Genomic DNA, 14,504 nt, shown 5'->3' on the forward strand with positions numbered 1-14,504 from the left:
CAGGTTTAATATCATTGGCATGTGTCGTGAAATTTGTTAACTTTGCAGCAGCAGTCCAATGAAATACATGATAGATATAGAAATAAAAACTGAATTACAGTAAGTACATGTACATTAAATAGTTCGATTAAAATCAGTAGGGCAGAAACAGAAATAAAAAAGTAGTGACATAGTGTTCATGGGTTCAATGCCCATTTAGAGTCAGATTGTAGAGGGGAAGAAGCTGTTCCTGACCCGCTGAGTGTGCGCCTTCAGGCTCCTGTACCTCCTTCCTGATGGTGACAAGAAGAAGAGGGCATGGCCTGGGTGATGGAGGTCCTTAATGATGGATGCCACATTTCTGAGGCACTGCTCCTTTAAAATGTCTTGGATATTCTGGAGGAGTACCCATGATGGAGCTGACTAATTTTATAACTTCCTGCAGCTTACTTTGATCTTGTGCAGTAGTCAGAATGCTCTCCATGGTACATCTGTAGAAGTTTTGAAGTGTTTTAGGTAACACACCAAATCTCCTGATGAAATATAGATGCTGTCTCAGACCACAAGATATAGGAGCAGAATTAGGCCATTTGGCCCATCTAGGCTGATCCGCCATTTCATCATGGCTGATCCAATTTTCCTCTTGCTTTCTCTATACCTGCATCGATATGTTGTGACCAGGTTAGGTCCTCAGTGATAATGATGCTCAGGAACACAGAGCACAAAACAGTCTTGCAACACCTCAAATATTACGCAGCCTTTGTGTGGTAAATTACGTGTATACCTGTCTGGACACGCCCCCCCCCGCTGACTGCTCTTGTGGCTCCTCCCACAGACCCCCATATAAAGGCGATTGGAGGCACTGCTCCTCCCTCAGTCTCCAAGATGTTGTGGTCACGTTTGCAGCTAATAAAAGCCTATCTTTTGCCTCCCATCTCCGAGAGTTATTGATGGTGCATCACTTTGCTAGCTGGACATCATCGAGGCAAGTGCTGATAAGTGGCACATAAGATTTGCTCCAGATAGGTGACAGCCAATATCTAAGAGTCTGACTACTTACATTTGGTATTCGGTGGCACTGAATATCCTATCACCAACATCCTGAGGTCACCAATCACCAGAAAGCCAACTGGACATCCACCACACGATTGTTAGCTCAATAGAAGGTGTACGGTTGTGTATCCTGTAGCGAGTGACTCACCTCCCAACTCCCAAGGCATTTCCATCTGTGATGATATTCTTCTTTTGGTCTGCATGAATACAGATCCATCAATCAAGAAACACAGTACCTACCATTCTGGACAAAGTAGCCACCTTTCTGGCACTCTGCTCATAAGCCCAAGTAATCGTCACTCTGGTCCATGCCAACCACAGCACCTTTGCTAGTCTCAGTGGCTGGCTTTCGGCCCAGTACCCTCCACATACCTTTCCAATTGCCTTGTCCATGTTGCATTTGTGCCTGCCTCAACCACCTCCTCAGCCTGCTCTTTCTAGGTGCTCACTACTCTCCGTGTAAATGAGTTACCAGTCAGGTCTCTTTTAAATCTCTCCCCTATCAACTTGTGCCCTCCAGTTCTGGACTCCCTAACCTGGGAAAAAATGATATGACTGTCCACTTTATCCATAACCCTCATTCTCCTGCGCTTCCAGGAATCAAAATCCAGCATGGCCAACCTTTCCTTACAACTCGGGCCCTCCATTCCAGGCAGTATTCTCGTACATCTCTTCTGCACCCTCTCCAGCTCGACAATGTCTTTCCTTCTACAGGGTGACCAGAACTGCACACAATACACCAAGTGCAGTCTCACCAGTATAACCATGTGAAACATCTTCTTCACCACTCAGCCTACTTGTGCGGTTGCTTTCAGCGAACCCTGCACTTGTACTCCCAGATCCCCCTGTTCCACAACACTTGACAGTGCCCCGGTATTCACTGTACAAGCCCTGCCCTGGTTCAACCGTCTAAAATACATCACGTCACATTTATCGAAGTTAAAATCTATTTGCCATTCCTCAATCTTCACAACTGATCAACACATCTTTGCAATTTATTATAACCTACTTCACTACCAACAAAACTCCCTGATTTAGTATCACCATCAAGCTTGCCAATTGTGTTGTGTACATTCACGTCCAAAATATTTATTTACTTAGAGATACTGAATGGAACAGGCCATCAGACTACCTATTTAACGCTAGCCTAATCACAGGACAATTCACAATGACCAACTAACCTGAAAAAGTTATTGGAATGTACTCTAGGTGACTGGATATACAAGTATTCAGATAGACATGGACTGATTAAGGATAGTCAGCATGTCTTTGTGCATGGTAGGTCACGTCTAACCAATCTTATAGAGCTTTTCGAGGAAGTTACCAGGGAAATCCAGCTACCACACTCTGAGTAAAGAAATTCCCCCTCGTGTTACCTAAACTTTTGCCCCCTAACTCTTAACTCATGTCCTCTTGTTTGAATCTCCCCTACTCTCAATGGAAAAAGCCTATCCATGTCAACTCTATCTATCCCCCTCATAATTTTAAATACCTCTATCAAGTCCCCCCTCAACCTTCTACGCTCCAAAGAATAAAGACCTAACTTGTTCAACCTTTCTCTGTAACTTAGGTGTTGAAACCCAGGTAACATTCTAGTAAATCTCTGTACTCTCTCCATTTTGTTGACATCTTTCCTATAATTCGGTGACCAGAACTATACACAATACTCCAAATTTGGCCTCACCAATGCCTTGTACAATTTTAACATAACATCCCAACTCCTACACTCAATGCTCTGATTTATAAAGGCCAGCATACCAAAAGCTTTCTTCACCACTCTATCCACATGAGATTCCACCTTCAGGGAGCTATGCACCATTATTCCTAGATCACTCTGTTCTACTGCATTCTTCAATGCCCTACCATTTACCATGTATGTCCTATTTTGATTATTCCTACTAAAATGGAGCACCTCACACTTATCAGCATTAAACTCCATCTGCCATCGTTCAGCCCACTCTTCTAATTGGCCTAAATCTCTCTGTAAGCTTTGAAAACCTACTTCATTATCCACAACGCCACCTATCTTAGTATCATCTGCATACTTACTAATCCAATTTACCACCCCATCATCCAGATCATTAAAGTATATGACAAACAACATTGGACCCAGTACAGATCCCTGAGGCACACCACTAGTCACCGGCCTCCAACCTGACAAACAGTTATCCACCACTACTCTCTGGCATCTCCCATCCAGCCACTGTTGAATCCATTTTACTACTTCAATATTAATACCTAATGATTGAACCTTCCTAACTAACCTGCCGTGTGGAACCTTGTCAAAGGCCTTACCAAAGTTGGAAGATTAGGTTTCAATTCAATAGTGGACTTGAAAGTGTCCAAATTTAATAAAGGTATACAAAATTATGGACAGAAAGGAGAACTAACTGTTCAGCCCTGGTCCTGATAAGTGGACTTACCAAATACATGACATGTACAAACAATGGAATAGAGCTGGTCAAGACAAGATACAAACAGGCTCTTTCCACTAAGGTTGGGTATGTGACTAGAGATCATGGGTTAAGGATGAAAGGTGAAATGTTTAAGGGGAACGCGAGGGGAGACTTCTTCACTCAGAGGACAGTGGGAGTGTGGAATGAGCTGCCAGCAGAAGTGGTGGATACAGGTTCAATTTCAGCTCTTTAGAGAAATTTGGATAGGGAAGTGGACAGGGAGGGATATGGGCCAGGTGCGGGCTCAATGACAGTAGGCAGATGAATAGTTTAGCACAGTCTGAGCTGTAGCTTTCTCTGACTCTATGTGTGTCATAGAACGTATCAGTAGTGTACAGACCCTTTGGCCCACAATGTTGTACTGACTTTTTAACCTATCTAAGCTCAATCTAACTCTTCCCTCTCACATAGCTCTCCATTTTTTCAATCATCTATGTGCCTGTCTAGGAGTTTCTTAAAAGTCCCTGATGTGTCTGCCCACTTCACAGCACAGCAAGAGGAAGTGAACTGATTTATTTGAAAAATGGAAGTGAAGAAGATTGCTCAAATCCTATGGAAAGAAAGGAGAACTAACTGTTCAGCCCTGGTCTAAATAAAGCCCGTGTTACCCTTGAGGAAAGTTGTGCCCAATGAGAAATGGATACGTGTTTCTTATCAAACAAGTGGCGTGCACAGAACAATGGAACAGAGCTGGCCAAGACAAAATTCATAGTAAGGTTATTGTCAAACTACATACACGTTACCATATATGACCTTGAGATTAATTTACAGGAAAATAGAATTTATGAAAAACTATACACAAGCAAAGATTGACAAACAAGCAAATCTGACACTCAGTGGAAATCACGTCTAACAGTCATTTATAGCATTCAAAGGAATTCTTAGAAGAACTTTGCACAGGTGATGTGGATAGTTTTGCCTCTTGCTTGAGCAGGTGTCAATGTGCAGGGATGTTGTCCCAAGTTCCTGTTCTTGACCCTCCGATAGAACGTCCTTAAAGCATTTTGTCAGGAGGTCAACTACACTGGAACTGGTTCTCCTTGTCAATCATACCTTTTCAAAGAATAATCAATTTTCAGATCCAGGTATTGAGGTTACCAGGATTATCAGTCTGTGATGTAGACCAGGGAATTTTTGCTGGGTCTTCATTAGTCATACCTGAAGCTCCCAAGGTGGGGCATAAAAGCCGATTAATCTAGTCCACTAATTTCAGTTTAGAATGAACCGGTAGCTCTGTCACACTTACTCAGCTCTATGTTAAGACTAAATTGGTTGAATATTTCAACATGCCAAGAACAATGCTGCACAGGTACAGGTTTTCCAGTCATGAAGGCAAAATTAATCCCACAGAAACGGTTTCCTTCTCTGGTGTGCACTTCCAGAGGAAGCTGCATCCTTCAACAGGGGCTTTGAGCTGCTGTCTTTGGCCATCCACAGATCATTCAGATCAGTAACGTCACTGTGAGAGAGCCTGAAATCCGAGGCTTCGGGCCTCTGCTGTCCACGAGGGTCCAGATACTCCTGATTCTTACTGACGAGTGAAAGTTGCCCACGTGCAGTACCTCATTGCACAGCAGCGTCACGGTGAGATTTCAACCTAGAGGTGTGAGCACCAAACCACTAGGATTAAATTGAATTGAATGATCTTTATTGTCATTATACATCGGTACAATGAAACTCTGTTTGGCTTCCTCTCAGGCAATCAAACAAAGCGGTGGAAGAAAAACCAGAAGCAAGATATTAATAGAAAAACAGAATTAAATAGCTAAGTAGCAGAAAATAAGTTGCAGCAGCACCAAAATATCACAGTAATGCACAAAGTCCGTTAGTGCAAGTATTTGAGTCCTTGTGTGTGCACGTCTGCGCTCACAGTTTCAGTCATTGTTCTGTGGGAGTGGTGTGATGGAGGCCACAGCTCTGGGGTAGAAGCTATTCTCTTACTGCACTGACTTTAACCCACACAAGCGGCCGTACCGTGCATATCACAGCCACCTGGACACGCACACAAGAGCGGGCTCAGGCATCGATGGCTCCTCTTTGCTCTCTGCCTCCCAAGCTCCCCCTAACCCTTCTCACCTGTGCTCTTCACCGTTCCCTAACCTGTCCTCCAGACTCCCACTGACCCCTAAACTCCTCTCACTCTCCACGAGGAAATCTGCAGATGCTGGAAATTCAAGCAACACACACACACAAAATGCTGGTGGATCGCAGCAGGCCAGGCAGCATCTATAGGGAGAAGTACTGTCACTCACTCTCCTATCACTTACCTCCACAAACTTGCAGCTTCAAATTCCTTCTCACCATGAGGCCCAATCCTTTCTTCCCTGCAACGGGCACCCCCACCCTCCTCCTCTCATCCCACTGCCCTACACACACCGCAACTTCTCACCCCCAGCCTCCCTCCCTCTTCAGCCCTAAGAAACACATTCCATCTCTCTCCTCTGAATGTTGAGTGTTTATTTCAGATTTTCAGCATCTGAATTGCAGCAAACCTTACAATGCTCAATGGCTCCACTTAATATCACACAATTAATTGAATTCACTTATTACTTAAATCCTTCACATACGAGTAAAAGTCTTTTCCTTACGCCTCCGTCTAAATGTGCAATGTGCAGTCACGGTCATTTATAATAAATAGAACAGTCAATGTAATATAAAGTGCACTCAAATATAGAGTTCATCAGTCTGATGGCCTGGTGGAAGCAGCTGTCCCGGAGCCTGTTGGTCCTTGCTCTTATGCTGTGGTACCACTTCCCGAATGGTAGCAATAGACAATAGACAGTAGGTGCAGGAGTACGCCATTCGGCCCTTCTAGCCAGCACCGCCAATCACTGTGATCATGGCTGATCATACACAATCAGTACCCCGTTCCTGCCCTCTCCCCATATCCCTTGACCCCGCTATCTATAAGAGCTCTATCTAACTCTCTCTTGAATAGATTCAAATTAGCAGCTGGAATAGATTGTGGTTGGGATGGCTCGGGATGTAGAAAGTTCTTAGGATTTGGGGGCCCACACCAAACTTCCTCAACGGTCTGTATACAACCTGGAATTCTTACTCTTCACAGACATCCACAAAACAGAAGAAAACCCCAACGAATGAAAGACAGAGAAATATTAGAAGCCCTAATGTCCTGATCAAATCTGCAGAGACAACAAGTGCCACTGAGCGTAAGCTAGTTTAATTGTAATGAGCTCTACTAACCTAGGTGGAGTTATGATGGCACTAAGCAGTGACCCCTTTGCTTGCATCTTTGGAAATAGCTCTATTTCCAGCTTTAATATCTTTATTTTTCCCTTTCAGGGTTCTTTTGAAGACCCTGACCTGGAATTACACACTGACTTCGGTTCTTTGCGGGAATGATAGATAGATAGATAGATACTTTATTCATCCCCATGGGGAAATTCAACATTTTTTCCAATGTCCCATACACTTATTGTAGCAAAACTAATTACATACAATACTTAACTCAGTAAAAATATGACATGCATCTAAAGTCACCCTCTCAAAAAGCATTAATAAATAGCTTTTAAAAAGTTCTTAAGTAGTTTACTTAAATACATTGAGTCCTAACCCCGGCACTTTAACCTATCTTACTCCTGGCTGTTGAATTGTAAAGTCGAATGGCATTGGGGAGTAATGATCTCTTCCTCCTGTCTGAGGAGCATTGCATCGATAGTAACCTGTCACTGAAACTGCTTCTCTGTCTCTGAATGGGACCCATTCTCGGGGTTTCAGGACCGGCCGTTGTTCGGCATGCCAAGGGTTCGGCCCGAGAGTCCGGCTCGGATTCAGAAGCCTAAAACCTCAGGGCTCTGGAGACAGGTGGACCGAGGGTCGGTGTCACGGCAGGAGACTGGTGTGACGTTGGAGAGGCCGGAAATTCTCTCTCTGTGAGCCCAAAGACCTGAGCTCTTTGCGATCTTCAGGCACAGAGCTCGCAAACAGCAACAGAACGGACTTTTTAACATCGTAAACCAGCGGGTTGTTGTTATGTCTCCTGCTCGCTGTGAAAATGGGGGACACCTTATCAGGGAGAGAGAGAACCTGTGGTTTGTCAAATGCCGGATGAAATGCGATAGTCTTTGGGGTAACTGCAAAGTCTGTTTTGTTATTGCTTAACACACACTTGTGCTCGGTAGTGGGTCTGCTTTTTGCTTTGCCAGTGGGGGGAGGGGGGGGGGTTGTTGCTCGCCGCCACTTACGCACGGTGGGGTGGGGGGAACTTTGGGATTCTCACATTCTTTGGGGCACTTCCCTGTTCTCATGGATGTTTTGCGAAGAAAAAGCATTTCAGGATGTATATTGTATACATTTCTCTGACATTAAATTGGACCTTTGAACCTTTGATTCCTCCTAAAATGCATGACATGAGGAGCCGGGCGGTAGTGCAGTGGTTAGCGTAATTGTTTCACACCACCAGCGATCACTGATCAGGGTTCGATTCCCGCCACCGCCCGGGCTTCCTCTGCGTACTCCGGTTTCCACCCACATCCCAAAGGTGAACGGCTTAGGGGTCGCAAGCTGTGGGCTCTGGAAGCACAGCAACACTTACGGGCTGACCCCAGCACAATCCTCGCTGACTTGCTTTGATGCAAACAACTCATTTCACTGCAGGCTTCGATGTACGTGGGACAAGTAAAGCTCATCTTAAAAGACCTTTTATCGTTGAAACAGATACACTTCAAGGGAGCGTGATACAAAGAACACCAGATGTTCTATTGTTGAGCGCATCCTTGGGTGTGCTAGTTGTTAATGCAAATGTATGTTTGGATACAAGTGCCAGAACGTTGCCCTGGGCCCCCCCTCCCCGCCCTTCACCAGTTCACACTCACCGGCATCTTCTGCACTCTGCTTACTCTGGTTTGCCTTCGTCTGCAACTGGAACAAAAATAAAACACCGGTCGTTAAAAAGAACAGTCCAACCAGAACAGATCCGAAGTTAACTGCACACTTTCCTCTCTCTCTGCAGAATGCTGCCCAGCCTACAAGTCTTCCATTTTAGCTTTCCAGCATCTGCAGTGCTCTGCTTTCAATTGCCCTTATTCAAGCCTGCTGTTCCCTGGTAATGAGATCATGGGCTCCTTGCTGGGCCATAGTTCCACACGATGCAGTTCAATGGAGGTGAACGCGCGTGACTGAGGCAGTGACAGCATTTGAATACAAAGTTGCAAAAGGAAGACGACATTACACTTCACAGAGCAGGATGATTCCATCTTGTGTGAAAAACAGACTTATTTAGAGATACAGCATGGGACAGGCCTCTGCAGCCCCACCTATTGCCTAATGACAGGACGATTTACCGTCAATGGTTAATCCACCAACTGGTAACGCCTTTGGACTGCGAGAGAAAACCGGAGCACCCGGATAAAACCTGGGAAGCATTCACAGACTCCTTACAGACGGCACCACAATTGAACTCTGAACTCCGACATCCCGAGCTGTAATAGCGTTGCGCTTTGCTACCATGGCGACCCTCTCTGTCAATGAGTGAATAGTAAACACAAAGGGGGGAGGAATTCAGCGGGTCAGTCAGCATCCGACACACACACTGCTTCACTTTCTCGGTAAGGCAACCAAGCTGAGTGCATCTGATTCACAGTGGCTCTTGTAATGTGGAAGAAGGTTTATGGGCTTGGCGACTGAGACAGAAAACACCGACTGCGAATAAGCATATATTTACAAACAGTAAAGAAACTCGACCGAACATTTAAGTTCCCCCAAGTTACACAAACTGCAGAACTAAATATTGAACAGATAAGTGCATGCAGAGCGTACCTTCCCTATGGTTCTGTGCAGTGTGCTTGGGAACAAAGAGAAAGAGAAAGCACTCCTCCCCCCCCGGATGTGCTGCTCTGTATACTCAGGACGTTGGAAACCGGACACTAGGTGCCATGGCGTGCAAGCCAACCACATGGAGAGCGGCTGCAGTTTTTTAAATGACCGACCAGGACGGAAGTGACTTTCGCCTGGGGAATAAGCCACACTCCCCACACGGCGCCTCTGACACCCCTTTGGCACAGAACGCAAAGTAGTTAGCGTAACTCTTTACAGTGCCAGCAACCTGCGTTCAACTCCCCTCGCTGTCTGTAAGGAGTTCGCACGCCCCTCCCCATGGGCTTTCTTCGGGTGCCCTGGTTTCCTCCCACACTCCAAAGTAGTACCGGGTAGGGTGTGGGTTAACCATATTGGTGCCAGAGACATGAAGCCCCCCCCACACATCCTCGGACTGTCCTGGTCATTGAAAGAATCGTAGTATGTTTCGATGCTTGATGTAATGTGACAAATAGTAATTGTCTTCGCTTGGCACCATTCCTTTGAAACTACTCTGGGTATGCAAGTCTCTACGAATGTTTGTTACAGCACAAACATGTGACTGCAGTCGGAGCTGGTTGCTTCCTCACCACCAGATTCCTGTGGTCTTGTGGGCTAATTGCAAAGCTCATCACACATGGCCTGAGTATAACTGCACATTGAGCCTAGCAAAATAATCGGTGAAAAAAAAAGAACCACTGCACTTGGAATGCAGCTGATCATTTAGCAGAAGCACGGCAGAACAAGATGTTGCAGAATCTTACCTTCTCCTGCTGCTTGGCGTTGCTAACACCAACACTTCGATTTAACATCTGTTCAACTTCATCCTTTTCTTTACATTTTTGCTCGTAGGTCTTCTTGGACTGCAGTAAATAAAAATGAATGAAGAAAAGCGTAATTAACAGAACTTTATAAACCAGCTGCCATTTACTTCCTAAGATTCCACTGACCATTTCCTCAGTGCTACAGCTGGTAGAGCCACACTTTACAGTTCCAGTGATCAAGGTTACATTCTGACCCCTGGTGCTGTCTATGTGGAGTTTGCAAGCCCTCTTTCATGGATGCTTTCACCTGGTGCTCGAGCTTTCTCTAATATCCCAAAGACAGTCAGGTTAGTAAAATAACCTCCTGCTATAAATTGCTTCCAATGACTAGCTGAGTAGAATAAACCAGGATTAGTGCAAATGGGAGCTAGTAGGTCAATGTGAACTCGATGGGCTGAAGGGCCGGTTTCCGTGTTGCATCACCCTATGAGCTCCATCAGTACGGATGATTTAATGTTAGGCTATTTGAGAATGACCTTCTGTATTCACATTGGAATATTGTGTTCGGCTCTTGTCGCCTCATTATAGGAAGAATATGGAACCTTTATGGAGGTTGCAGGGGTGCAGAGGAGATTGACCAGGATGCTGCCTGAATTTTCTCTTTGGAGCAAAGCAGGATGAGAGGTGACTTGATAGATGTGTACAAAATGATAAGAGGCATAGATCAAGTGAATAGCCAGTTACTTCATCCCAAGGCAGAAATGGCTAATACCAGGGGGCATAATTTTAAGATCATTAGAGGTAAGTATAGGGGGAAGTCAAGTAGTTTTCTTTTAAATAGAGAGTGGTGAGTGCATGGAACTGGTAGAAGCAGATACATTAGGGACATTTAAGAAACTCTTAAATAGGCACATAGATGGTATAAAAATGGAGGACTATGTAGGAGGGAAGGGTTAGACTTGTCTTAGAGGAGGTTAAAAGGTTGGCTGAACATTGTGGGACGAAGGGCCTGTACTGTGCATAGTGTTCTATGTTTTATGTATTATCACTTTAACATATACGAGATGCCAAGGCATCTTGGCACACAAAACTCATCAACGAAAGAGAATCCTTTTACAACGGGCACTTCAGTTAGGCAGATAATTCCAGCCACTGAGGATAGGGAGTGAGGCGCAGTTTGACGATAATGAAACATCGTGTCTGTCCAGAACAAGATCTAGGGGAGAGACGCCTCTGGTGTAAATGCAGAGCTCCCTAGGTAACAGAAGACACATATAATCCAGATAAAACACAACAAAGAAGTCCATGATAAATGTACAAAATACAGTGAAGGCAGGGGAAATGTAAAATAAAATTTTAAGGGCAAAGACAGAACATGGGAAAACATTAATGGAGGATGTACGAGGGAACCCAATAATTTCTAAGACATACTGAACATTAAAGCAATTAAAGTGTATTAGCCAATGAGACACAACAATAGTGAAGCGAAAGGGTATGAATGACGTGACCATAGGGACATTAGGAAGAGAGCATAGATAGTGGATTAGTTAAACAAGATAGAAAGGCAGTGTAAAACAGACTGGCATTATTCAAAGCTACTTAGTCATCTGTTCTTGATGGGATGCAGCCGGAATTATTGAGTGAAGCTAGTTTAGAGTTAGCAGAAATTCCGGTCAAAAATTTTCAGCATTACTTGACTAAGAGACTGGTACTGGAGGATTAGAGACCAGTTCCTGAAAGAAATACACCAGGTCCTCCAGGCAGTGATGGGAAAACTGTGGAGAAGACGGTCAAGGTAAAAATAATTTGCAATTGGAAAACTCGGGTTTAGTAAGAGACACCGACATAGATTTTTTAAAATCAATTTGTGTCTAACTAAACAAATTCTGTTCTTTGATGAAGTAACACTGCCAACAAATGGGCACATGTTCATCTGCTCATTGGCTCCTGGCTGAATATTAATTTCAATCCATTCATGGCTTCATTTTAATCTTGCCCCTCTTCCAACAACTCAAGTTTGTTTTGTTTTCTAAAACACCTTTGATCATCCTTTTGGGAACTGGCACTAAGATATTCTCATCTTGCTCAGCTATGTTTGAAAACACATCTGTGAAGTGCTTTGGATCATTTAACTATGGCATAAGGTGTACTATCAAAGATGCTATACAAATGCAAGCTGTGGTTATGACATGGATTTGCAAAAGATATTTAATAAAATTCCACATAACAAGCCTAGAATTTTTAATTTTAGATGTTCAGCTTTCATTCCGATTTTCTGTAACTTCGACTCCTTTAGACTTTTGCTACATTGCAATATAACCTTCCTTTCATTTATGCTATCTGCCCTCCAATCTACTGCAGAAAGATCGATGAAATATGTCTTTCCACAGATGATGAATGGTCTCAGCCAGAAATGCAGACTGTTTATTCCTTTCTATAGTCTTGCTGAGTTCTTCCAGAATTTTGTATGTGTTGCTCTTTCCACAGATGCTGCCTGACCTCCAGAACATTTCTAGCATTTTCTGTTTCTACTGCTTTTGTTCCCTTACTATTAATTCCTATTTATTTTTGTGATTTATAGTAAATTTTATGTCTTTGCACAGAAATACCTTCATAGATGATAATAACTCTGATTCTATTTCTTGCCCTCTGTGCACCTTAATATCCATACAAGTCATTATTCCACATTCATGAGAAGTCATCAACCAGAAACACGAATTCTGCTTCTCACTGATGCCAGACCTGTTCAGTATTTATACTAGTTACTAATTAATCGGGTATTAATGAACGATCACAGATACAAACTTTCCAACAACAGGACAATAAACTCAACTTATTTTAGGAAAGTCAATTAAAAACTCAAAAGAAAGCTCTTACATCCATAGTTTTCTTGTAAAAAATTGTCTTCTGTTTGTGCAAGTTTTCCATGCAATGTTCAATCTGAAAGGACAAAAAAAAGCATAACTAGAAGGAAATGAGTTTAATACATTCTGTGCAATATACACAAAATACTGGAGGAACTCAGCAGGTCAGACAACATCTATGGAAATTAAGTTTGGGGTGAGACCCTTCTTCAAGACAGATGATGAAGGGTCTTGGCCCGAAATGGTGACTACTTATTCAGCACTTTGTGTGTGTTGTTCAGGATTTCCAGCATCTGCAGAATCTCGTGTGTTTATGAATATATCTTTTGCTGCTTTCATCCTTGTTGATGATGTTTGGAGTTGGCAGCCATTCTTTTAAGGTGCGAGCCACCACCTCAACATTGTAGAGGCATTCTATTTAAATACTGGTCTAGAAATGAAAGTCAAGAATTCTGCTAGTTTTTATACATCTGCTAAAATTAAGACATCATCTATAATAGTAGAAAATTAATAAAGTGGAGTTGGACTTTATTGCTGTCAGCTCATTTGAAAAGTATCTGGGTGCCAGGATTGACCCCTGGTTGGGAAGTTTTAGTGAATACCCTTTGACATCTTATCCTGTCCCATTAAACAGTGCCTTCCAGCACTAATGCTGCCAGACTTGTGGAATCAACACAGGTCCAGCTGTCAAGTTCACCAAACTGCAAGGATGTCACTAGTGATTGCCTGCACCATCAACTGGAGAACCGATTACCTGCCTGAAATGGGCTAGGGGTGGTGACCCCACTTATATTCTTCTGAAACCTTTTCTGTCCTTCATAGTCTGACATAAAATCATCTATGCCTATCAAGATCGTGGAGTCAGACAGCACAGAAACATCACTGTCAAATCTCTGATAAATCTGTTTTAAAAATTTTTAGTCAAGTGTCTTCATTATAAACTGTAAGAACTATCTTCTTTGAAATCATACTTCCTATTTCTAAATCCAAAGCAATCAATCATTACGTAAACCGGAAATAATAGTAGTCAAGTCATTCACTTCACTACCCCAAGTCTGGCCTCTTCTCACTCATTCAGCAGTTTATTTGATGCTACTGAAAGACAGGCTTCTGAAATTTGTAAACTTCCCTACAGTTTGTCAGGTTTGAAATCTGAAATGTTTACACTTGGATGCCCAGAATCAGATTTAATATCACTCGCATGTGTCACGACATTTATGGCAGCAATACATCGCAATATATCATAGTTAAAATACTATAAATTACAATAAGAAATACATTTAAAACTATTAAATAAGTAGTGCAAAAGAGAGCCAAGAAGAGGAAAATAAAATAGTGTACATGTCCGTTCAGAAATCTGATGGTAGAGGGAAGACATTGCTCCTGAAACACTAAGCTTCAGCTTCCTATACCTTGATCGTAGCAATGAGAAGAGGGCACGTTGTGGGTGATGGGGATCTTTAATGATGGATACCGCCTTTTGAAGATGTACTTGATGCTAGGGAGGCTAGTGGCCATGATGGAACAGACAGAGCTTACAACTTTCTGCAGCTTTTTTCAATCTGCATTCCCCA

General features: G+C 43.2%; 1 protein-coding gene across 1 annotated transcript in view; it reads right to left on the bottom strand.

Annotated features, from left to right (window-relative positions):
- The window catches only part of pstpip2 (proline-serine-threonine phosphatase interacting protein 2), a 144,118-nt gene that overhangs the window by 50,587 nt on the left and 79,027 nt on the right, over positions 1–14,504 (bottom strand). Inside the window, exons 6-8 of the mRNA XM_073042290.1 lie at positions 12,944–13,006; positions 10,067–10,165; positions 8,324–8,369 (exon numbers count right to left, since the gene is read on the bottom strand). Coding sequence (XP_072898391.1) covers positions 8,324–8,369; positions 10,067–10,165; positions 12,944–13,006 — 208 coding nt within the window. The remainder of the gene's footprint in view (positions 1–8,323; positions 8,370–10,066; positions 10,166–12,943; positions 13,007–14,504) is intronic.

Source organism: Hemitrygon akajei, chromosome 4, assembly GCF_048418815.1.
Source record: "Hemitrygon akajei chromosome 4, sHemAka1.3, whole genome shotgun sequence".
NCBI lineage: Eukaryota > Metazoa > Chordata > Chondrichthyes > Myliobatiformes > Dasyatidae > Hemitrygon > Hemitrygon akajei.